Below are 25,274 nucleotides of genomic sequence, written 5' to 3' on the forward strand. Positions count from 1 at the left end.
TACGCTAATGCCGGAGAGGCGAATGCCGTCAAAAGATCACAGGAGGTCGGGACTTCATCCCGTAAGCCAGCCGGCCGGGCGGAACATTGGTCGGGTGATGACCATCCCTGATCCCGCACCAGGCCTGGCGAGTTTACGGCCTTGAACCAATCATCGGCAGAAGCTATGCAGTACGCCCAATCTTGCAATCTCATCCGACTCCCTCATCCCGGACAAGACGGACCGGACAAATCTAAGCATTGCGCTTACCACCGGTGTGCCGGGCATGACACGGAAGAGTGCACGCATTTACGCCAGCTCTTGGAGGATTTGTTCAGTATCAGAAAGCTGGACAAGTGTGTGGGGAAGAGAGAAGAAGCGAAGAAGAATACCGATCAGAGAGATCATCGACGTTCCCATCACCGCTCTGATCGCTCCGATCGTGCTGAACGTTCAGATCGGTCAGGTTATGACCACAGGGATGACCGCCGGGACCCCGACTCTCCATCTAGTAGCCGACCGGCAGGCAAGCCGACCATCCACGTGATTTTTAGTGGATTGGATGACGCTTCCCGACCGAGGGAGAATTGCCCGATCGCGATCGTAGACTCCCGTGAAACCGGGAAAAGACAAAAGATGGAGCCCATAACCTTCACCTTGGAGGATCAACCCAACAGTGGTGATCATGGGTTGGAAGCGCTCGTGGTCACGATCGATGTGAATGGGACTGATGTCCAGAGGGTTATGGTGGACACGGGGAGTAGTGTGAACGTCCTTTATTTGGACGTGTTTGAAAAGCTTCATCTGGACAAAAGTGAGCTGATTCCGGTCGATGTACCATTGTCTGGATTCAACGGGGCACTCATTCGCCCCGAAGGAAAAATTGTTCTCCCGGTCGAGATAAGCGCCCCGCCCAAGTCTGTCAAGACCTAGCTGGAATTTGTTGTGGTCAATCTGCATTGCGTCCACAACATCATCTTAGGCCGACCAGCAATAATGAAGATCGGTGGGATAATTTCCATGCCCCACCTATGCATGAAATTTCCTACCCCCAATGGGGTGGGCGTAGTTCGCGGAGATGTTCAATCCGCGCGGAAGTGTTATACCCGGGTTGTTAATAAGCGTGATGCTGGAACATCTTCCCGGGTGAACACGATCGTCAAGGAAGCAACTAGTAACAGGAAGGAGCAACCTGAGCCTTCCGAAGAGGTTGAAGAAGTTCCCCTGTCCGAGGATCGACCGGACAGGAAGATCAAAATTGGCCGGGCCCTTACCCCCGAGCTACGATCAGAAGTGTTAGCAATTCTTCACGAATTTGCTGATATCTTTGCGTGGGGGCCCGAAGACATGCCCGGGATCGATCGAACGGTCATATGTCACAAGCTTGCCGTCGATCCCGCAGCCAAGCCGGTCGTTTAGAAGACGCGGCATCTATCATCCGATCGCCACGAATTCGTCAGAGAAGAAGTCAAGAAAATGGCGGCGATCGAGCACATCCGACCGGTGATTTATCCCGAGCGGGTGGCAAGTATTGTTCTTGTTCCGAAGCCCCCGGCTTGGAGGATGTGTATAGATTTCACCGACCTCAACAAGGCCTGTCCGCTAGACCCTTACCCGCTCCCGAGCATCCATCAAATGGTCGACGAGACGGTTGGGGCCGAGTTAATGAGCTTCATGGATGCTTTCAAGGGATATCACCAAATAATGATGCACCATGATGACGAGAGCAAAACAGCCTTCGTGACCCCGGACGGGCTGTATTGCTACCGAGTGATGTCGTTCGGCCTCCGCAACGCGGGAGCGACCTATCAGAGAATGGTCAATATGCTTTTCGCTGATCTATTAGGCCGAACGATGGAAGCGTATATTGATGATATGCTGGTCAAGAGTCGGGACCGATCCGACCACACTCGGGACCTCTGGGAATGCTTTCAGATTATGAGGAGATATCAGCTGAGATTGAACCCGACCAAGTGCACATTTGCGGTTCAAACTGGGAAATTCCTCGGCTATATGATGACCAAGAGGGGGATCGAGCCCAACTCGGCCAAGGTTAAAGCGATTCTAGACATGCAACCACCTACCACCGTTCGGGAGGTCCAGCAATTAACTGGTCGGTTGGTGGCGTTAAGCCGATTTCTCTCCAAGTTAGCCGAGCAAGGTGTTGCGCAAGGTAAACGGTTTCTCTTCAAGGTATTGCGCAAGTTAAACGGTTTCGTTTGGGATGACGAGTGCCGAGCGGCTTTCGACGAGCTGAAAGAATATTTTATGTCACCAATTGTGTTGTCGAAGCCAGAGCTCGGGGAAGAGCTAGACGTGTACCTCGCCGTATCCGATCGAGCAGTAAGCGCAGTATTGTGCCGAACCGATCCGGAAGGGGTCCAACGACCGGTATACTATGTAAGCCACACGCTACATGGTCCCGAGCTCTGGTACTCCCGGCTAGAGAAGGTCGTCTATGCCTTGTATATCGCCGCGAAGAAGCTGGCTCCCTATTTTCAAGGTAGAGTCATTCGTGTGCTGACCGATCAGCCGATCGGCCCGGTCCTTCGCACTGCCTCATCATCCGATCACCTAGTCAAGTGGGCAATAATGCTGACCCAATATGCGATCGAATACCGACCAAGACCAGCCATCAAAGGTCAAGCCCTTGAAGATTTCTTGGTCGAGTGCACCGCTCGAGATACCCGACCTCCGGAGGTCGAGGACCCCGAGGCGGAGTGGTGGTTGCTGGCAACAGATGGGTCGAGTAGCAAGAAAGGGGCAGGGGGAGGAGTGGTGGTTACGAGCCCGGAGGGATTCAAGGTTTATTTCGCTTTAATGTATCAGTTCCACCCGACCAACAACGAAGTCGAGTACGAAGCCTTTGTTAATGGCTTGCAATGTGCTCGGGACTTGGGGGCTGAGTACATCCGGGCTTAAACAGATTCAGCGCTCGTGGTCGGACAGGTCCTGGGAGATTATGAAGTGAATGGTGAGCGGTTACAAGCCTACCAGGACCTCGCAATGGAGAAGCTCGCCTTGTTCCGGGGTTATACCGTTCGACATGTACCCCGTTTGGATAATGCCGATGTGGACATCTTGTCCAAATTGGCTCAAGACGCCCCGGAACACATGTCGAAGATTGCTCAGATTTTGGTGATCCCAAAGCATAGTACACATCGATTGCCGGTCGCACCAATCCAACCGGCAGAAGACAATTGGATCACCGATCTGATGGAATTCCTTGAGCACGGTCGGCTCCCAGACGACCCCCAGCGTGCTCGGAAGGTCAAGCTCAGAGCTCCAAGGTTTCAGATCCAAGACGGTCGTCTATATAGGCAGTCGTATGGTGGAACTCTCATGCGCTGCTTGACTGCCTTCGAAGCTGATTTGGTGATGAAGGAATTGCATTCGGGCATCTGCTCGTCGCATTAAGGAGGCCGATCGTTGGCTCGTCGAATAATGTTGATCGGCTATTATTGGCCGTCTCTCCAGTTAGATTGTGAAAAGCTTGCCCGGGATTGTGAGACGTGTCAGTTATTCGCTCGGATGCCCGGACGACCGGCTACGTTCTATCAGCCGGTCACGACTGCAATTCCTTTTGCAAGGTGGGGGGTGGATATTTTGGGACCATTCCCGCAACTGGCCGGTCAGAGAAAGTTTGTCATCGTCGCCATTGACTATTTCTCCAAGTGGATCGAGGCCGAGCAATTAGCCACGATCACCTCCCAACAATGCGCTCGGTTCCTATGGCGCAATGTCATTTCCCGGTTTGGTGTGCCCGTTCATCTCATCAGCGACAATGGCCACCAATTTGTGAGCCAGTATTTTCAAAATTTTCTGGCCACGATCGGGATAACCCATATCCGGTCGTCGGTAGCTTACCCTCAGGGAAATGGACAGGTCGAGAACGCCAATCGGACAATCCTGGAAGGCCTGAAGAAGAAGCTACACTCGGCTGGTCGAAGTTGGGCCGAGGAGTTACCATATGTTCTATGGACTTATCGGACGACCCCAAGGGAAGCCACGTTGGAGACACCGTTTGCCCTTGTTTATGGGGCCGAAGCCCGACTCCCGATTGAGGCATGGATCCCGACCGCCAGAGAACGAACTTACAATGCAGAATAGAACGAACACTCGATGGTCGTGGATCTCGACGGGATCGAAGAAAAGAGAGAGCTAGCCGCTCGGCGCATGGCCGAGTATCAGAAGCGAGTGAAGAGTTCAAAGGATGTCAGGGTCAACCCTCGGTACTTTCAGGTCGGAGATTACTTTCTACACCGACGGGAAGCCAGTCAACCTTTGGAAGGAGGAAGGCTAGCTCAAAACTAGGAAGGGCCGTATGTCATCACCGCTATAATACGACCGGGAACTTACCGACTGGAGACGACGACCGGTAGGCAGATCGAGGGCACTTGGAATTCCGAGCACCTCGTTTTATTTAGGCATTAGCCTGTTTGTTGTAATTATTGATGAAGTGGGGGCTCAACCTGCGTGTGGGCCCTGTTCGTCGTTCTAGTATTTGTAAATACGATCGGTGATTGCTCGACCGTTTGCATACGGTGGCCCGATCGGTTTTTTAATTCTCTTATCATGAAGTAGGTTACTTTGAATCTGCTTCCCTCAACCAGTCGTGCTCAGAATCTACCCGATCGAGCCTCGGCATCAACAATGGAGACGGGCTTCTCGCCCAACCCAACACCTCTCCCTCGGTTTTAACCGAAAGGGGTGTGCAACAAAATGGCTCTAATAGCCGTCAACCTAATTGGCTCTAATAGCCATCTATCGAATTGGTTCTAATAGCCGTTTATAATTCAGTCAGGCGAATTTATCGACCGGCCAATGCGCTCATCTTCGGCGGACACTCAGGTCACGCCACCGATTGGGAAAGCTAGAGCTACAGCAAAATTTTCCCGATCCGTCCAACTTCTTTCCATTGTCGCGCTCACTCGTGCCTCGTGCACCCAACAATGTGAGGGTTTGGATGAAGGAAGTGTAAGGCCAAGCAATCGGGAACAACCCGAGCAACAAGGCCAAAATCTTTTTCGAATTGTCGACAAGGCCGTATGGTCGGGATAATCCCGAACGGACAGGCCAAAGACTTCGACATTACGAACGCCAAAAGACCGTTCGGTCGAAATACACACGACCAGGCCATCAGGCCAAAGGGTTGGCTAGTGAACGACCGGCATACGAATAAATCAAAAAGCGGACAAAAAATAAATAACGAACGAGACAAGATCGACAAAAAACGATTTCATTAAAATTGTTAAAAGGTGCCCGATACAAAGTCGGGACCGGGCTCCCGATCCAGTCTACTTAAATAAAAAGCAAGAAGCAGTTTACAACGGTCGGAATCTACACGACCTAACTACTTCTTCGCAGCGTTTCTCGACTCGGCAGCTTCATCTTCGCGGCCAAAAGGAGCTAGGCCGAGGTCGGGAATTTCTGCTGGGAGGGTCGTTAAGACCAATTGGAGATCGTCGCCCTCGAGCGCCTGCTCCATGTTCTTTTGAGTTCTCTCCCGCATTCTTCGTTGGCCGGACTTGAACGCCCACCGACCAAACGACCAGACCAGTTCCTCCCCGACCTTCGACTTTCGGACCTCCCGGAGGAACTGGGTGCCCGACTCTATGTCCCGGAAGAGAAATTGGGCTAGCTCGCCCGTGTTGTTCAACCGGGATTTCAGCTCGGTCGCTTCCCCGACCGCCTGCTGAGCGACCTTATCAGAAAGGTCCCGGTCTTCTTTAGCCTTCTTGAGCTCCTCCTTAGCCTTCTTGAGCTCCGCTTGGAGGTCTTTAGCCTCCTGTAGTCGCCGATCGGCGACCTTCTTCAGAGCGTCGGCCTCATTGGCCAGCAGTGCTCGACGTTGAAGGAGCTGGGTCGCCCGGGAGATCTGCAGAAGACAATCGGGATTAGCCCGAGCAAACACACTTGTATGAAAGCAATGAAGGAAGAAGAAGAGTTCTTACCTCGGCCAGGTCGTGGCCAATTTTCTCAGCTACCTGAGTCGGTGAGAGTTGGCTCAAATCCTCCTTGACCAGGCCGGAGTTCCCGATCCGAGTGAGGATCGACGAGTCGCCCTTAGTAGCCCTGACCGGAGGGCTCGGGCTCCATTGCTCTCTCCGACGTTTCAGCGCGCCGGACTCTTCCGCCCCTTTTTCAAACGCCTTCTCCTTGCCCTTGGGGGCTGTCACCCGAGTGACAAGGACGTCTGAAGCATCGACCACATAGCCTTCGGCTGTGGTGACGGTGGTTGAGGCGCCCATTTGCCGGGCGGTCGGGATTTTTTTTTCCCCGGCCTGCTTAGCTTTGGGTTTCTTCTTCCCCAACACGATCTTGGCTATGGGGGCTTGGGGTGTTTCGTCTTCATCAAAGCCGGCCATTTCTGCAAACAAATAAGAAAAGGCAGTTAGATTGGGAATATAGGGTGATCGGGAAGTTAGGATCGGGGATGATTGGTTAACACTAAACCTTCATTTGCCATCTCGACCCGAACGGCCTCCCTTGCGATTGTAACCCCTATTGGTTTGGGCAAGTACTTCTCGGGCAGGTCGTACTGCAGCGGGGGCAATCGGGCTTCCTCGTAACGCTCGGCCGTGCAGAAGATTCTATATTCATAGATCTCACTCGAGATCTTGGCAACGACGTCCCGGAGAGCTTGAGTCTCGACCGGCATCACTTGTTTTCTGTAGTGGGTGCTCCACACCCTCTCAACCGGGGGGATCCAAGGGTCATACTTGACCTAGAAAATCATATTCTTCCACCCCCGGTTGTTCCCGGGCAGGTTGTCAATCGCGCATAAATCTGCCCGGGATTGAGTCATTAGGAACCCGCCTCCATACTTGGCCGGGAGAACCTTCACCTGATAGATGAAGTTGAAGAGCTCCATCGTGCAGGCCACTTCGTGCCGGGCGCAAATCTGGGGGAAGCAGGCGATAATCCTGTGGGCGTTCGAGCAAATCTGGGCCGGGACGACCTGGTAATAGCACAAGAATGCCGTCAGGAGGGCCGGGAAAGAGAAGGCGATCGGGGCCATCAGGGAGTCAAAATGCATCCCGATCCATTTTCCCTGATGGCAGTCTATTATATTCCCGAGCTGCCAGCTTGTGTTAAACTCCACCCGACCATTGAGCCTTGCAGCAATTTTGGCCGCTTCGCCTTTCGTTAGCTTGCTCATCTGCTGCTTTACGATATCCCTGTTCAGGAAGGCGAATCCATCGGCAGCCGGTGCGGCCGGGTCCTCCTCGACCGGCTCTGGCGTGTTCTCCCAATCATCCACTCGAGGTGCGGCCTGGGGGTAATCCCCAATAATCCTGGTGGGCGTTTCCCGAACGCCACTGGTCGGGGAGCTTTCCCCGCTTGTGGAGGTTTCGCCGCTGCGGCTGCTCGACCCGCTTGAGCTCGTTGACCCTTCCGAGTTTGAAGACCTTCGTTGCTCGGGGGCTTTTCGCGGCCGTTGAATGACCTCCGGCGAGGATGCTTTCGATTTCCTCGTTTATTTGCTCGACCGTATCGTCATAATCTCCGACAGATGTGTTCTGGCTATCCGTGTCCGACATGTTGACTTCCTAAAGGGTGGTCGGGACGTTGTTAGGGTCGGTCCGACCCGGTCGTGGTCAGCTAAGGCCTATAGTCGGCTATAATAAAAATATAAAGCAAGAAGTTAAAGGAGCTACGGGGCAGAAAAGCTTACCGAGTGATAGTACTTGGCGAGAAGAAAGCTAAAAGCTGATTGCTTGATTGGCCTGCTGAGGTGTTCGCTCGGGATGCTCTGGATGCTCCGATCGACTCAGAAGATTGGTAAAAGTTCAAATGAGCTCCATGAAGGCCTATTTATAGGAAGACATTTGGGCGGGAAACGGCCCACTTGCGTGACGCGACCGCTCCAGACTCCGAGGTGACTGATGGGGTCGCAGAGGCCGGCAGAGGTCGACACGTGGCGTGAGGGAATGACAGCTGGCCAGTCGGTTTGGCGGCCGACGGTTGGACTTCTACATCCCGTCCCGTTTTTTCCCAGGCGGTCAAAAAGGCCCGGGCTGGGGGGCTCTTGGTAGGGAATACCCCGATCGACATGCCTTCGCCTTTTTATTCTTGTTTGTGCAGGTTACAGGTCGGACTCTCTTGGAAGAACCCGGTTGGTTGTCGACCGGGAATTACCCGACCGACGTCCTTTAACCCCGATCGATAGCCCTTAGGCGAGAGAGCCGCGGAAAGACACGTGGCGGCACTACGCACTGACAGGCAAGGGCTCCCGGGAAGAGGACACGTGGTTGCTACGTGGGTGACATGCCGAACGGCCGGACTTGTGTCTCCGGCCCAGTGGCTATAAATACCCACGGTTGCAACAGTGTGAGGGACTTTTGGACGATCAAAAGGCTATTGCTAGAGCATCCCGACCGCAGTCAGTCGGCCCTCAGAGTAGCCAGTGTAGATTGTACTTAGGAGTTAGGACCTTCATCTTGATCAATAAAAGACATTTATTTGATTTAATTGGTCTTGCGTTATTTTATTTACCGCTTACGTGGGAATTAACACTATCAATTATTATTATTATTATTATTATTATTATTATTATTATTATTATTATTATTATTATTATTATTATTATTATTATTATTGAAAATAAGAAAATATATGGTGGATACATGTGCATGGTAGCAATAGTGGAAAAGATAACCAAAGTTATAACGGTAGGGTTATGTTTGTCTAAAATATTGTATAGTACAACATTTATAGCATAATGTATCATAAAACTTAACGGAAAAAACGGACATAAATGAAGGGTATAACATTTATCCATATTTATTATGTTTTTAGATTAGATAAAAAAAAAAAAAAAAAAACTAACTAAACAAGAGCTAGGATAAAAAGCACCTTTTGTAATTGTAGACCCGTTCATGTCCAGTTCTCGATTTCGGATCCTACAGAAATGGTCATGCATGTTCCAGATCGCACTTTACAGCTCCGAAATCTACATAGAACATTAACATATAATTCAAATATTATGTATTAGTCTCAAATTTCATATTAGAAATGTAATCAAGTCAAATAGACAATATTTATACAATAAATATACCGGAGATGTAAGCTGTACAGAATCTTACACTCTTGAGTTGTATAGGTTCCACGATGACTGAAGATAAACTCCGATCTCGCTTGATTTACATTTCTGGTGAACTCATACCCTGAAAAAAATATATATTTAAAACATGTAGTAACCTAGCGATTGGACAGGCAGATACAACAGATCTATTCCAAAATCAAGGATTTCGGAAAGGATTTACGCACTTAACACTAAAGATGTGTGTAGAGAAAGTGATCGGACAGACAAATTTTTAGAGAGAAGAAGGAGCATATTCTTCGCAGCTGAGAGTGGAAAGAGAGACAGAAATGGTGAAATGAAGATGTTTCTCGCATTCTTAGTGCCTGAAGAGTGTACGATTGATTTCATTTTGTTTGAGCCAATGTCTATATGCAATGTTTTCTCTTAGAATTCTTCATTTAGTATTTTTTTTAATTTTTGTCTATAATATATCTTTGAAAGACAACTATTCTATTTTTATTTTTATACCATGCATTGCACGGGTGGGCTCAAGTGCAACTTCTATATCAACCACTAACATGGTATATCATGAAGTTTTCAATAATTGTAATGTTTTAACACTTTATTTTTATTAATAATATTAGGACTATTAGGACTCTATTATCCATATTAGACTAGGACTATATTATTCGTGTTAGACTAGGATTCTATCTAGCATCTCTATATATTCGCTCCCTGTACTCTCAGACATTATGATTGAATACAACACAATTATATTCTCATCTGGTATCAGTTAGCCAGGGTTTTCTTTTCCAACATCCACGTTTAGTAGCCGATGGCATCAAACCAAGATACACCGTATCAGAAGCGGTCCGGTCAACGACGTGACGTTGATGATCCGTGTCAAATTTGTAAAGGTTTCGGCCACACGGGAGCCAATTGTGTTTGGCGTTATGATGATCCGTGTCAAATTTGTAACCGTTTTGGTCACACGGGAGCCAATTGTTTTTGGCGCTATGATGATCCGTGTCAAATTTGTAACCGTTTTGGTTACACGGGAGCCAACTGTTTTCGGCGTTATTCAGGGGCTCCGGGTTTTTAGGCTAATGTGGCCATCTCTGGTGCTAATGGTGGTTCCAACGGTCCTCATCAGTGGTTCCCTGACACTGGTGCTACAAATCATGCTACGCCTGATTCTTCTTTGATGACTTCTGCGACAAGTTATGATGGCCCGCAGACTCTGCGAGTCGGCAATGGTACAGGTTTGCCTATTGTTAATGTTGGTTCTGCTTCGTTAGCCACTGATTCTATGTCTTTTAAGTTACATGATGTTTTGCATGTCCCTGGTCTCTCTTCTTCTCTATTATTTGTCCAGCGTTTTGCAAAGGACAATAATGTTTTCTTTGAGTTCCACCCTCTTTGTTTCTATGTGAAAGACATTTTGACCAAGAAGATTCTTTTTAAGGGACATGCGTCTGGGGGTCTCTACACATGGCCTGCGTCTTCTGCTTCCCCTGCTGCATTTGTTGCTGCACGGCCCTCTTACGTTTGGCACATGCGGTTGGGTCATCCTCATTCTCGAGTCTTACGTAAAATTTTAGCGTCTTCGTCTGTTGGTACATTTAATTCTAGTGATCTTCCCAATGTCTGTTCCTCTTGTCAATTGGGAAAATCTTCTCGTTTTCCTTTGTCTCGTGTCGAAACTACTAGTACGCATCTTTTGGAATTAAATTTATTCAGATATTTGGGGCCCTGCGCCATTACTTTCTGCGTCTGGATTTAAATATTTTGTGTTGTTTGTGGATGATTACACTCGTTATATGTGGTATTATCCCCTGCGTGCTAAATCTGATTTGTATGCTATATTTGATAAGTTTCGGTCACTAGTTGAACGTTCATTTTCTCGCAAGATTATTTTTTTTCAATCTGATTTAGGGGGAGAATATAAAAAGCTTGGTTCCACTCTTGCGTCCTTAGGTATTCGTCACAGGCAACCATGTGCGTATACTCATGAACAAAATGGCAGGGTAGAACGTAAGCATAGGCATGTTGTTGAAACGGGAACTAGCATTAATGGCTCAATCCTCTGTTCCATCTCGTTTTTGGGATTATGCTTTTGAAACTGCAGTTTATCTAATCAATAAAATGCCCACTCCTGTCTTATCTGATAAATCTCCTCACTATCTTTTGCATCGGTCTCCTCAATCTTATTCATATCTGTGTGTTTTTGGGTGTTTATGCTTTCCAAATCTGCGTCCCTATAATCGCAACAAACTACAGTTTCGGTAATCCCCTTGTGTCTTTCTAGGATATCCTCCATCTTTTCGTGGCTATCGTTGTTTAGACACTAACACTAACAAGGTTTTTATCTGTCGCCATGTGCGATTCGATGAGGCTGTCTTTCCTTTTGTTGCTTCTGTGGATTCACAGGTTCCAAAACCACGCCCGGAGCCATGGGGTGTTGCACCAATTGTTTCTGGTGGTGATCCGACTATTGTCACGGCTCGTGACCCTCCTGCCGCGCCCATAGCCGCTTCTGACCACCACCGCCAGCAGCCTGCTACTGCCGAGCCCGTGACCGAGTCCGAGCAGACAGTCACTTACCAACCGGCTCCTCGGCCAAGAGGCCGGCCTCGTGGTTGGTCTCGTCACGCGCCCTCACCCGTTCGCTCTCATGGAATGAATACGAGAAGTTCGGGACCACATGATCATGTTGCTTTATCTGCTGCTGCTGTTACTCCTGAACCTACATGTTTTACTCAAGCGGTTAAATTTCCTGAATGGCGGGATGCAATTGATTTGAAATTTAATACCTTGGTGCACAACAATACATGGAGGCTTGTTCCCTTTAAATCAGGTATGAATGTAGTTGGATGTAAGTGGGTGTTTAGAACCAAGAGAAAGGTTGATGGTTCGATTGAGCGTTACAAGGCTCGGTTAGTTGCTAAGGGATTCAATCAAATTGCCGGTGAGGATTTCTTTGAGACCTTTAGTCCCGTTGTTAAACCGACTACGGTACGTCTTCTTTTATCCTTAGATATTTCTCGTGGATGGACTATTCGACCCAGTTGGACATACACAATGCTTTTCTAAATGGCAATCTCGCTGAGACGGTTTATATGCGCCAGCCCCCTGGTTATGAAGACAAAACGATGCCCGGGCACGTTTATCTCCTTCAACGTTCTTTATATGGGCTTAAGAAAGCTCCCCGTGCTTGGTTCACTCGTTTGCATGATTTTCAGGTTTCTGCTGGTTTCTCACATTCCAAGACGGATGTCTCTCTATTTATATATTCACATGGCAATACTCGTCTATATTTTCTGGTTTATGTGGATGATATTTTGGTTATAGGATCTGATCCGGCTCATGTGACTGCTCTTATTGACAAGTTGGCTCTTGAGTTTAAAGTTCGTGATATGGGTGTGCCCTCGTTCTTTCTGGGTATTGAGACCATTCCGTTGTCTGATGGCATGCTTCTGTCTCAACAACGGTACATGAAGGATATTCTAAAACGAGCAGGTATGGTTGATTGCAAGCCTGTGGCTACTCCGGTTTCAACCACGAAGGCCGAGACTGATGCCGTGGTACCATACGCTGATCCCACTCAATATCGCAGCTTTGCATGTGCTTTGCAATATCTTACGGTAACTCGGTCTGATCTTTCCTATGCAGTCAATCGTTTGTGTCAACACATGCACTCTCCCTCTACTGCGGATTGGGCGGCTCTCAAGAGGGTGTTACGGTATGTAAATGGGACACTACATCTTGGTCTTAAGATTACGTCTTCTCCTTCTCTAGATATTCATGCATATTCTGATTCGGATTGGGCTGGCAATCCTGATGATCGCAAATCTACTAGTGGTTTTGCTGTATTTTTGGGGACCAATCTTGTCTCATGGGTTTGTCGAAAACAACATACTGTGGCTCGTTCATCAACTGAGGCTGAATACAAAGGACTGGCTGATGTCTCTGCAGAGGTTACTGGCTCGTCTCTCTGATGAAGGAAATCGGGTTTGCGCCACCTTCTGTGCCCAAACTCTGGTGTGACAATCTGGGAGCTACTTATCTGTGTGCTAATCCGGTGTTTCATGCTCGCACCAAGCACATTGAGATCGACTACCACTTTGTTCGTGATAAAGTGGAGAAGAAGGAATTACAAGTCAATTTTATTTCTACCAAAGATCATATAGCGGATATTTTTACTAAGTCTCTTTCGTCTGTACGTTTTAATTTACTCCGTTGCAAGCTCAATGTTTTGGCCGACCAACCTTGTGCTTGAGGGGGAGTATTAGGACTATTAGGACTCTATTATCCATATTAGACTAGGACTATATTATTCGTGTTAGACTAGGATTCTATCTAACATCTCTATATATTCGCTCTCTGTACTCTCAGACATTATGATTGAATACAACACAATTATATTCTCATCAATAACATAAGTTTTATTTTGAATATTTATTGTATATATAGTATTAACATGTTTATTTTTTTTGTTCAATTCGCAATTTAAATACAATTTTATAATTATTATTTTTCTCCTGTCTGAAAATAATAAATTAAATTATAATTAATGCACACAATTGAATAATATGTTTAACAATATTTATCCCGTGCATTGCATGGGACAAATAATATTATTTATATATATTCAATTTTGTAGTGGTGGTTGCCAATCCCCTCCAACCCGATGTCATTGTTGCAATTCTTTTCAATTCACTCTGTCACCGCCCAGTGCTGCGGGAAGTCAAATGAGGTGGGTCTTAGACTTCAATATTTTGTGTTTTTATGAGAAAGTTATAAATTATATTAAAAATTTTAGAATTTAAAATATTTAGTAGGGGTGTAAACGAGCCGAGTTGAGCCTGAGCCTGGGTAGGCTCATGTTCGTACTCGTTAATGATAGCACTGTTCGAGCTCGTGAACTGATGCTCGAGCTGCTCGAGCTCGAGCTCAAGCAGCTCAATTGTTCAAGCTCGAGCTCGAATTCGAGCTCGAGTTCAGGCTCGAATTCCACCTCGAGTTTAGGCTCGAATTTGAGTTCAATTTTGATCTCGAATTTGACCTGTTTGATTTAAAATTTAAACTACTTTGTTTTATGACTTTTATCCATACATAATTATTAAAGTATTTTAATTTCCCTCCCCTAATTATTATTTTTGTGTATTATTTAGACAAAAAAGTCACTTTCATTAATGTCCTAAATTTCATCTGTTCCATATTTAAAGTATATATTAATACACAATAATTGATTAATAGTAATAATCACTAAAGGCCTAAATATATATATATATTTTTTTTTGTGAAGAAAGAGAGACTTTATCTAACTCTGCGATTGAGAGATTCCCGCGTCGCGAACCAAAAGATCAACCAACCCGTCCATAGCATTGATGAACACTCAGGTGCCCCAATCCTTTTTGTGCGCTAGATTAGCAAAGAAGCTTGTGCAATAATTCCCTTCTCTAAAGGTGTGGGTGAAAGAAATCGTGAAAATCTTATTAGCCAAGTCAAAGCAATCCTAAATATTCTTTGCTCCATACTAAAATACACAAGCAATTGATAGTTATCCATAAATATTACACCCTAGGAGGAAACATTACATTTTTTTTTTTTTTAACACAATTGACTCTATTGTAATAGAGGAAACATTACATTTTTTTTAAAAGACAATATGTGTTTGTCCTAATATAATTCAATAGTTATTGCGTGGACTGTGGTCCACACAGCTATGTGGACCGTGATTCAAAAATGACGTCGTTTTGTTTAATTTTATTTTTTCGTGTGCTCAGCTGCAATATATATTTTTATAACTTATAATATGCATTATTCTAAATCATAATGTACATTATATTACCCAAGATGTTTCATTATTCTAACACGTAATATACATTATTCTAACATATAACATACATTATTCGAACACATAATATACATTATTTTTACTCCTAATATTCACGACGATATTTTTGGACTGTGGTCTACACAGTTGTGTGTACCACGGTTCACACAATAATTTGCCAATATAATTAGGATGACTAAGTTGCTAATCTCTACAAGGAAAAAAAAAATCTAAATTAAAAGATTTTAATTTAAATGAAACAAATTATAATATTTTTTTTTGGGTAAACAAATAAAACAATAATAGTATAATACCTTAATATTTTTTAGGCCAATTGTGTATCAATAATGTCCCAATAATTACTAAATTATTTATTTTGCTCTCTCCCTCTCTCTCTCTGTCTCTCTCTCTCTCTCTCTCTCTCTCTCTCTCTATATATATATATATATATATATATATATATATATATATATATATATATATCAGGGTTGTAAAAATCGGTCTAGGCACCCGCCTAGGCCCTAGGCGCCTCTAGACCGTGGCGATTTCCCCCCTAGGCGCCCGCCTAGGTCCGCCTAGCGCCTAACTCGGTCGATTTGGCCGCCTAGCGTCTAAGTTAGTCGAGTTAACTCGTCCATTTCGGTCGAGTTAACCGATCGGCTCGGCCTATTTTATTATTATTATTATTATATATATGTATGTGTGTGTGTGTGTGCGCGCGCATACATATATATAATATGACATATATACACTCGTAGACTAGTTTGATACTTTGAATCTTTGGATGATTGAAGTATTTGAGTATTTTTAATTTTTAATATTGTTTTAATATATTTTTTTTTTGAAAACCATTGTTTTGATGTTATGACTTATGAATTATCATTAATTCATTTATTTGGATGTGTTATTTGATTAAATGTTGAAAACAACCTCATTAAAATTGTCAAACTGCAAGTCTACCACTAATTTTTTGACGCCCGCCTAGCACCGCATAGATTCCGCCTAGGCGCCTCCTAGACCGCCTAGGCGCTAGGCGCTGTCCGGGCGCCCGACTAGCGCCTAGCGCCTACTGCAACCATGATATATATATATATATATATATATATATATATATATATATATATATTAATTATGATCAAATAAGAACAAGTCTTTTCTAAAAATCAATCTCAACCTTACATCTGAAAAAATTGGACGGATCAGATTAAATATTTTTCAAAAGATTTGGTTACATTTTTGTAATAGTTATCCATAAATATTACACCCCCAAGAGGAAACATTACATTTTTATAAAGACAATATGTGTTTGTCCTAATATAATCAGGATGACTATGTTGCTAATCACAAGAAAAAGAAAAGTTTGGGAATGAAGCCGTCTTAAATCTTCAGGCCAGCTATCCCACTCAAAAGAGGTGTCTGTAATTCAGCGAGGGGATTAGTCAATGTGTTCGACGGTGAAAACCTTAAGTATACCAACAAAAAAAAAAAAAAACAAAAAAACAAACAAACAAACAAGAAAAAGAAAAGAAAAATATAAAAGTGTTTTATTTAAATGAGAAAAAATTAGTGTATGCAATTTTGAATTTCCATTGTCACTCACAGTAAACAAAGAAGAAATTACCAAACAAATAAAACAATAGTACCTTCATATTTTTAGGCCAATTGTGCCATATATAATCAATAAAGTCCCAATGATTATAATACTCCGAAATAAATAAAGATTGACTATAAAAATAATTTAAAATATAATTTTATTTTTACAAAATTATTTATTTTGGTTATATATATATATATATATATATATATATATATATATATATATTGTAATAGTTATAAAATGAACTCATTCTTACAAGTTTTTAATATTTATAAAATTAACTGTTTCTTTTTTTTTTTCTTTTTTTTTTTTTTTCAAAAACCCTATGAACACCTGAAATCAATCTTTATTTTTTTTATTAGAAGACCATGTTCTCAGAGCATGCCCATATGAAAAATACTGGGTGTACTTCCATTTTAAACTCCTAATTTATTGGCAAATTATGCCCTGGACCCGTGTCCACACTGAATTGTGGACACGGGCCCAAAACGACGTCGTTTTAAAAAAAAAAAAACGCGTCATTTAGTTAAAAAAAAATAAAATTCGTGCGCGTTTTGCCGTTAACGGCGTTATTTTTTTTTTGGATTACAGTTATGCCGTTATGAATGTACAGTTATGCCGTTATGAATGTACAGTTATGCCGTTATGAATGTACAGTTATACAATTATGAAATTATGAACACAGAGCTCTAACATTATGAACTTACAATTATGAACATATATAATGATAAAATTATGACCATGGAGCTTTAAAATTGTGAATATAGAGCTTCGAAGATTATGAATGTACAGTTATGGAGTTATGAATGTACAATTATAGAGTTATGAATCTACATTTATGGAGTTATGAATCTACAGTTATGAGATTATGAATCTACAGTTATGGAATTATGAATGTACAGTTATTGATCGAATTATGAACAAAGAGCTCTAACATTATGAACTTACAATTATGAACATATAGTGATAAAATTATGAACATAGAGCTCTAAAATTGTGAACATAGAGCTTCGAAAATTATGAATGTACAATTATGGAGTTATGAATGTACAGTTATGGAGTTATGAATGTACAGTTATGGAGTTATGAATGTACAGTTATAGAGTTATGAACGTACAGTTATGGAGTTATGAATGTACAGTTATTAACATATAGTAATAAAATTATAGTATGAACATATACTCCTATAACGAAGCGGTCTGAAATTAAAAAAAAAAAAACAAAAAAACAAAAAAAAAACAAAAAAAAAAAAGAGATAACAGTGCCGTTCCAGCAAGCATGCTGGACACGGGTCCAACGCATAACGATTGCAATTTGTATTCCTCTCACATGTTCTTGATGTAGATATTTTTCTGTAGACCCCATGATGAAAATAATAAATCTCGATCTTCCACCTAAGGAAGTATTAATAAGGGAGTAGAATTTTGGTAGTCTATGTAGTAGAGCTCTGCCCATATATATGTGTGTGTTTTGGGTATCATATTTCATACCATGCGAATAATGATTCCCAATGAGTATTATAATTGTGAAATGGTAAAAAAGTAATCCACAATCCATAATTATTATATTCTAAATGATTTTAACGATCTTCCACTACCTGTTCCCTCCAAATTCAAACATAGTTGGACGCACGAAACTCATATTCTTCATCTTCACGCGTAACTCCTTAATTTCCTGCATCATATCATCACAATAATCCTAAACTAGCTATTCTTCATATTGTCCTTAACGCTTGTGAAAAGCACAGAGGAACTCGTGCCTTCAGGTATTCTTTTCCAAGTTTAAAGCTCATCTGTATCTGTATGTATTTGCTTCTTTTAATTAGGTTCATCTGAAACATATGCTCATAGTTGTTGATTTTGAATGATTATAGAACTATATTGCTCGATTGGGTTTCGGAGCGATGGTTCTCGGAGAGCGGAAGAAGAAAAAGTTTGCTCCGTTACAAATAGACTATGTTGTTCATATACAGATGATCAGGCCCTGGCCGCCATCGGAGTCGTTGAGATCTGTTGAGTTCGTGCTGCTTCAGTGGGAAAATGGGGATCGGAATTCTGGGTTTGTTACTTCAACTGTCGAAGATGATTTCCTGGAATTTAACAAATCATTCACGCTTTTCTTAACCCTGCTTCGGGGGAAGAAATCGCGGGAGAAATTTAAGAAGAATTGCTTGGAATTTCACCTCTATGAATCTCCGAGGGAGAATGCCAGTCAAGGGCAACTTTTGGGCACTGCTTCGATTAACTTTGCGGAATATGGAGTTATTAGAGATACTTTAGCCATTAGTGTTCCGCTGAATTGTAAGAAGAGTTCGAAAGGGCTGTTGCAGCCTTCGCTGTATGTTAAGGTGCAGCCAGTGGACAAGGACAGACAAGAGTCCGGGTTCGAGATTGAATATGAATCTGACATTGCTTCTTATACTGATGATGATTCCTCGCATTCCTCCTCAACTTTTGCTTCTTCAATCTTTGAGGCTGCCTGGGCTTCGCCATCTCAGATTGAGAAGGTACTTAATTGGAATCTGACTGCATTCTATAATATCTCATTCATCCTAATAATTCTTCATTTCTTCACTGGATTAGGTTCTCTATTTATTAAATGCAGCTATGTTGAGCATAATATTTATATTAATTTAAACTTTTAGTTGAGAAGAAATACATTTTATAATTTGGTATAAAATCACATGTGAGGGCCGTTAGCTGGTTCTCTATACTTCTCATTACACGCATGCAATTTGCTAGATTAGAAGAAGGCTATTGTGAGTTATTTTTATCATATTTTGGATTACGAGGGAAATTTACTTCCACTATCCAAAAGTATGTACGGGGTAAGTTCCAATATTGCGAGCTTTATCATATTTTGAATGATTAGGAAAATTCGCAACCACTACTCAAGAGTGTGTAGTAGGTAAATCTTGCCTTGTAACCGTAGTTGACAAAGGATCACAAGAAGGTAAACCAGCTTAATTTGTCCAAAACTGACAAAATCCCACCTAATAACTTTAATCGATAAAGGACCATATAGAGGTAAATCATTTTAGGTTACTTATAGCTGACCAGCTCAAACCAAGAAGGCTAATAGGTCACTCCCACTCTTAGTGGTGTTTGGAACCGTGTGGTTACCAAATCAACCAACTTGGTTGGGTTGTCCCAATTCAGGTTCTCTTCCTTATACTTGATGTTTTTGGTGTTAAAATGCAGAATGACTTTTATGGAGAAATAGCTGTTGGAAAAAGCAAAAGTGAAGAAAATACTCAGCAACCCAAAGAGAAGTACATTGACAGATTAATATCCAAAATTACATCTTCACAAATGCATATTCAGGGAGGAAATGAATTTGAACAAATAAACTCAGGGTACTCCCAAGAATTTCAAGGGAGTAAAGTTAAACAAAATGAAGCTATAGATGCAAGGGATACACACTTGGGAAGCAAAGAACTGCTCCTTGAGGATACAAGGCAGTATTCTCAGAATAAGGTAATTGGCAATGCTATGAGAAGACAAGGTACAATGAACTCCATAAAAAATGCTATTGGAGCGCAGATGAACAAGGATAGATTAAAGTCAGTGAGGTCTGTCCAGATAAGGGATTCTGCCACTCTAAGTGATCTTTTTAGTGACAGTAAGATAATAAAGGAAGTAAGAAACGATGTGGCGGTAGATGCTAGTACGTATGCTAGAAATGCAGCAAGAATTGAGAAGAAAGAAATGAAATCTGAATTGCACCCAAGTATTGCATCAATAGAAAAAGGAGTTCCAGATGCTGAGTTGTCCAATGGCAAACCTGAGTGGGAGTCTAAAATTAAGATGCTTGAAGAGGAACTGAAGGAAGCTGCAGCCATTGAGATTGGCCTTTATTCTGTAGTTGCAGAACATGGAAGTTATGCAAACAAGCTTCATGCCCCAGCTCGCCGTATTGCTAGATTCTATCTCCATGCATGGAGAGAAGGATCCCAAGCTAAACAGGCAAGTGCTGCCAGGGCAGCTGTCTCTGGGTTGGCTTTGGTTTCTAGAGCATGTGGCAATGATGTTCCAAGGTATGTGCCTATTCTTTATTACTTAGCCATGTATGAATGAAGCTGGAAAACAAAAGGGAAGTAGGATAATTCAATGGGGGGGTTTGTCATGTAGAACTTACTGGAATGTCAGGTTAAATCCAATTCCTCCAGTTTATTTGGCTTTCTAAACTTTCTTTTGTGCTGTACAGGTTGACCTTCTGGTTGTCAAACTGTATTGTGTTGAGAGCAATTATCAGTCAAGCTACAGGAAATGATGGAAGCAATGGTGGTTCTACATGGGATAAAAAGTATAAGCAGAGAATGGTGAAGCCTTCTGCAACTGAGGGAATGAAGAATAATTTAATTAAAAACACTGATGACTGGGAAGACATAGACTCATTCATTAAAGCATTGGAAAAACTTGAATCCTGGATCTTCTCCAAAGTTATCAAATCTGTATGGTGGCAGGTTGATCTCTCTAGTCATCAGATTTTTATGCTGATTTCTTTTAAAATCTAGTACGACTAGTTCTTATAATTTCACTTCTTGCCTGCAGTGTCTGACTCCACACATGCAAACAGCTGTTGTGAAAGCTAACAGAACTAGGGGCTCAACAGTCAAGAGAACATATGGGAGTAAACATGCGTTGGCTGATCAAGAACAGGGTAATAATTCTATAAAAATTTGGAGGAATTCTTTTAAGGATGCCTGTGAAAGGCTTTGCCCAATCCGAGCAGGAGGACACAACTGTGGTTGCTTACCTATGCTGTCTAAACTAGTAAGTCTTTGAACAGCTAGATTTCTTGAAGTGCAGGGAATATATAACTTGTCATTGTTTAAGAGCTGATGATGGGCCATTAGGCACTATACAATATAGTATACACTGACCTAAAAAAGAAACCTTAAATTTAGGTATTAGCCAAGAACATTCTTTCTACTCATGAAGACATTCATTCTATTTTCCTTGTTTGTTCTGCTGACTTAATAGTGAGATTTCATCTGTCAAGGTTTTCATTAGGTATTGAATATGAAGAATTATTTTAGTTTATGAAGATGTTCTCTGACAGCATGAGTGAAGTTTTTTTTTTTCCTGTTCAAAACTAGAAATTACTGCTAAGCCTGTACATTCATGATGATAGGCAATGAAACACTTGGTAAATAGGCTAGACGTGGCAATGTTCAACGCCATCCTTCGAAGATCTGCTGAAGACATGCCTACCGATCCCGCATTTGATCCCATCAGTGATCCTAATATACTCCCAATTCCCATTGGCCAATCAAGCTTCAGGGCTGGGGCACAGTTAAAAAATGCTGTGAGTAGATGTCCATTTCATCAAATTTTCTTTGTAGCTTCATGTTAGGCACATATTCTCTTTGTTTGAACACTTTTTAACAAAAGAGACTTTCAAACTATTGCTCAATTAGCCAATTTTAACTGGTTTCCCTTCATTGTAGGTTGGAAACTGGTCCAGATGGCTTACTGATCTCATTGGCATTGAAGATGATGATTCATCTGGTGATAATAATGTTATTGGGGATTCGTTCAGAGCTTTTCGCCTTCTGAATGCTCTGAGCAACCTCATGATGCTTCCATTCGAGACACTTGTTGATGAAACCACAAGAAACGAAGTAAGTGCCTGTTAATGAGCAAACATCACATACTCAACCTTGTGCAAATCAAAACTGTATAATGCATATAATGATTCTTCCAATCTGTGCTGCATGTAGTTCTGCCCAATATTCGGTCCAGCACTGATAAAGCGGGTTCTCAGCAGTTTTGTTCCTGATGAGTTCCGTCCTGAACCAATCCCCAAGACCGTCTTTCAGGCTTTAGATTTTGAGGTTGGTTCTTTCTCCCAATTCCAAAGATAAATATGCAGGCTGCACTAGTTTTATATAGCAGAAATTTTCTTGACGTTTTTACAAATTTTCATACTTAAGGACAACCTGGATGCTGCTTCTGGAGAACGTATCACTACATTTCCATGCACTGTAATATCAACGTCATACAAGCCCCCTCCAACAGCCTCTCTTTCCAGTTTCTTGGAGAAGATAGGGAACCAAGCTCCAAAGAGGAGTGGATTATCATCACTCAAAAAGTCATATACCAGTGATGTTGAGCTTGATGAGTTGGACTCGCCATTGACATCAATTCTTGCTGACTGCTTTAAGGATTCTCCAAATTTGATGAAACCTGGTCGGACTAATGTTGTCAGGTATCAACTTCTCCGGGAAGTGTGGAGAGATGCTCCATAATCAGAGTGAAGTGAAGGTTCTTTTATTAGTTTGATGATGATAACTTCCTCTACAGTCTACATACATAATCATTATCTATTCTTCTACTTTATTAGCTACAGAAATATTTTCTAGGAGTTTTGTGACAGAATTTTATGAGCAAAACCTCTGGCTTTGCACATGGCCACAAGCGGCTCTGCTTTAGGTGCAGTGAATCCATTCCCTTCAGTCAAATCAACATCTTCTTCCCCAACTCTCTGCCACTCAAAACACTGTATCAGTGATCCCAAAGCCAATCCCACAACTCTCTGAGCAAGTCCAGAACCTGGACATGATCTCCTCCCCATTCCAAAGGGTAACAGCTTGGTTGACTCAACCTCATCACCATTATCAAACCTCTCAGGCTTGAAGCTTGTGGGGTCATCCCACAGCTTGGGGTCCCTGTGAATGGCCCATGCATTCACCAACAACATTGTGCCACGTGGAATGTCATATCCCCCAATCTTGCAGTCATCAGATGAGCAGTGGGGTACTAGTAATGGTGCAGATGAAAACAGCCGAAATGTCTCTAAAATAATATTCTGCAGGTATTTCAGCTTAGGCAAATCTTCTTCTTCAATCGCGCGCTCTTGTCCCACAAGATTATCAATCTCAACTCTGGCTTTGTCCATCACCCTTGGGTGGTTAAGCAAAATGGCCATTGCCCACTCCATTGTCACTGCTGAGGTGTCTGTTCCACCTAGCAGCATCACCTGTCATTTATTATCAATTGATAGATGTCAATTCCAGTCTGATATATAGGATTATCAAATAGGAGATTTTGGCTTGTTAAATACATTACCATCATAAGCCCTTTGATGATTTCATCTGTGTAATATTCTGGTTGTGATTCTTGCAGTGACAGCAAATGATCAATCATGGAGTTTCGGCTCTTGTCATGGCGGTGCTCATCAACTAGTCCTTGCAAGAATGAATCCAACCTTTCACTCAGCTTCTTCATATTCTTCTCCACATTCTTGTAACCTATCCACCTTAAAAATGGCAGAGAATCCAAGACCTCTCCTCCGCTCATAAACGCCTCTTTTATAAGCTCCCTGAACTCCATAGCCTCCTTGTCGTCTTCATCCACACCAAAGTACCGTTTTCCAGAAGTCATCCTCAATATGATGTTAAAAGACAGTTCGGAAAACTTAGATTTCAGATCAACTGTCCCAAACCCATGTCGCGAGGTTTGAACCAATTTCTGCAGCAGAATCTTGACTTCGTCTTGCCGGACGGACTTAAACGAGTTGAGACGACTGGTGGAGAAGATCTCCAGCGCGCAAATGCGGCGGAGGTTGCGCCAGTGATCGCCGTAGGGGGAGCTGATTAAGGTAGTGTAGTTGTAGCTGAGGTAATTACTTGCCGTGGAGCGAGGGCGGTCGGCGAGAACGACGTCGTTCTTGGTGAAGCACTCCTCCACGGCCGACGGCGATGACACCACCACAACACGGCGGACGCCGAGCTGGAGGGTGAAAATGGGGCCATATTTAAGAGAAATTTGGTGGAGACTCCGTTGTAGTGGTAGTTTAATGAGGTGAAGGTGGCCTATGATAGGAAGTTTGGGAAATGGAGTGGGAGGAAGGTTGTGATATGTCTTCCTTGACAGACGTTTCAAAGCTGCTAGAAAGACAAGCATAACACAAACAAATATGTATATCGAACCTGAAGCTTCCATCTTCAATTCTTTTCTTACAATAATTCTTTGTTACGTTAGTTGTGGACGTTATTATAATCTCTGCTCACAAGACTTTTCTACGTCCTAGTACGGGCTAGTAGTTTTCAGTTTTAATGTATGTTGAAATTTACAATGCAACTTGTTCATCAACCTAAGCTAAGGCTTTGTATTTTCAAACAATGTTGACGCGTTGATGCATGCCTGCATCAGCACCTACGTACGCACTACTTGAGGCGTGTTGACAACAAATTTTGTAGCTCTTCTTCTCTCAAAAGGTAAAATCTTCAACCCAAAAGTTCCTTACATTTTGGCACAATAAAACATTTAAGAGAATGTAAATTATTGTGATTCAATAGCTCAACACACAGATCATATATTGATTCAAAAATTAGTCTCTTCTCCTAAATACTCCCTACTGAACAACTGTGACCGCCAAACTCTGTAGCTCTAACAATCCAACTCGTGCCATTTTCTCGTGTCATACATTCTAGGAAAAATGCCCTCAACATGTTTAGAAGAGGCAGTAAGCAAATTTAGCACTAGTTACTTCTAGGCTATTTTTGGCTTTGTTAACTTCAAAATCCATCTTTGTAATTTTTAAGGAAAGTTGGACTTTATATTTCTAAGTTATACGATAATTGTAAAATTTATCCGTAATTGTTGACCATGTTCACTTTTTATCTCTAAGTTATTATTGGGATTGCACTTTTTGTCCCCTTACTAACAAAATATTAGGGACGAAAAGTGAACACGAAAAGTTAATAAAATAATGAAAAAAGCAACGTCAATGATAGCTTAGACAAAAAAAAAAAAAAAAAGTGAACACAACTAACACTTACGGGGCGTTTGGTTGGCGGGAGGGAATTGCGTGGAAAAGGAATT

The 25,274-nt window shown here is 42.7% G+C and overlaps 2 protein-coding genes across 2 annotated transcripts; one reads left to right on the top strand and one right to left on the bottom strand.

Annotated features, from left to right (window-relative positions):
* The first annotated feature begins 18,736 nt into the window (after positions 1-18,736).
* On the top strand, positions 18,737-22,717 carry LOC109151879. Its single transcript, XM_019299479.1, has 8 exons — positions 18,737-18,949; positions 19,644-20,479; positions 20,650-20,908; positions 20,997-21,218; positions 21,580-21,753; positions 21,896-22,069; positions 22,169-22,282; positions 22,382-22,717. Exons 2-8 carry the CDS (start codon positions 19,755-19,757, stop codon positions 22,694-22,696), a joined length of 1,983 nt encoding a protein of 660 aa, XP_019155024.1. The 5' UTR covers positions 18,737-18,949; positions 19,644-19,754; the 3' UTR covers positions 22,697-22,717.
* On the bottom strand, positions 22,703-24,431 carry LOC109151858 (cytochrome P450 81E8-like). Its single transcript, XM_019299461.1, has 2 exons — positions 23,517-24,431; positions 22,703-23,427 (listed from the first exon to the last, which is right to left on the bottom strand). The coding sequence occupies exons 1-2, from the start codon at positions 24,390-24,392 to the stop codon at positions 22,807-22,809; spliced, it is 1,497 nt and encodes a 498-aa protein (XP_019155006.1). The 5' UTR covers positions 24,393-24,431; the 3' UTR covers positions 22,703-22,806.
* Positions 24,432-25,274: the final 843 nt, after the last annotated feature.

Source organism: Ipomoea nil, unplaced genomic scaffold (genome assembly GCF_001879475.1).
Source record: "Ipomoea nil cultivar Tokyo-kokei standard unplaced genomic scaffold, Asagao_1.1 scaffold2297, whole genome shotgun sequence".
Lineage (NCBI taxonomy): Eukaryota > Viridiplantae > Streptophyta > Magnoliopsida > Solanales > Convolvulaceae > Ipomoea > Ipomoea nil.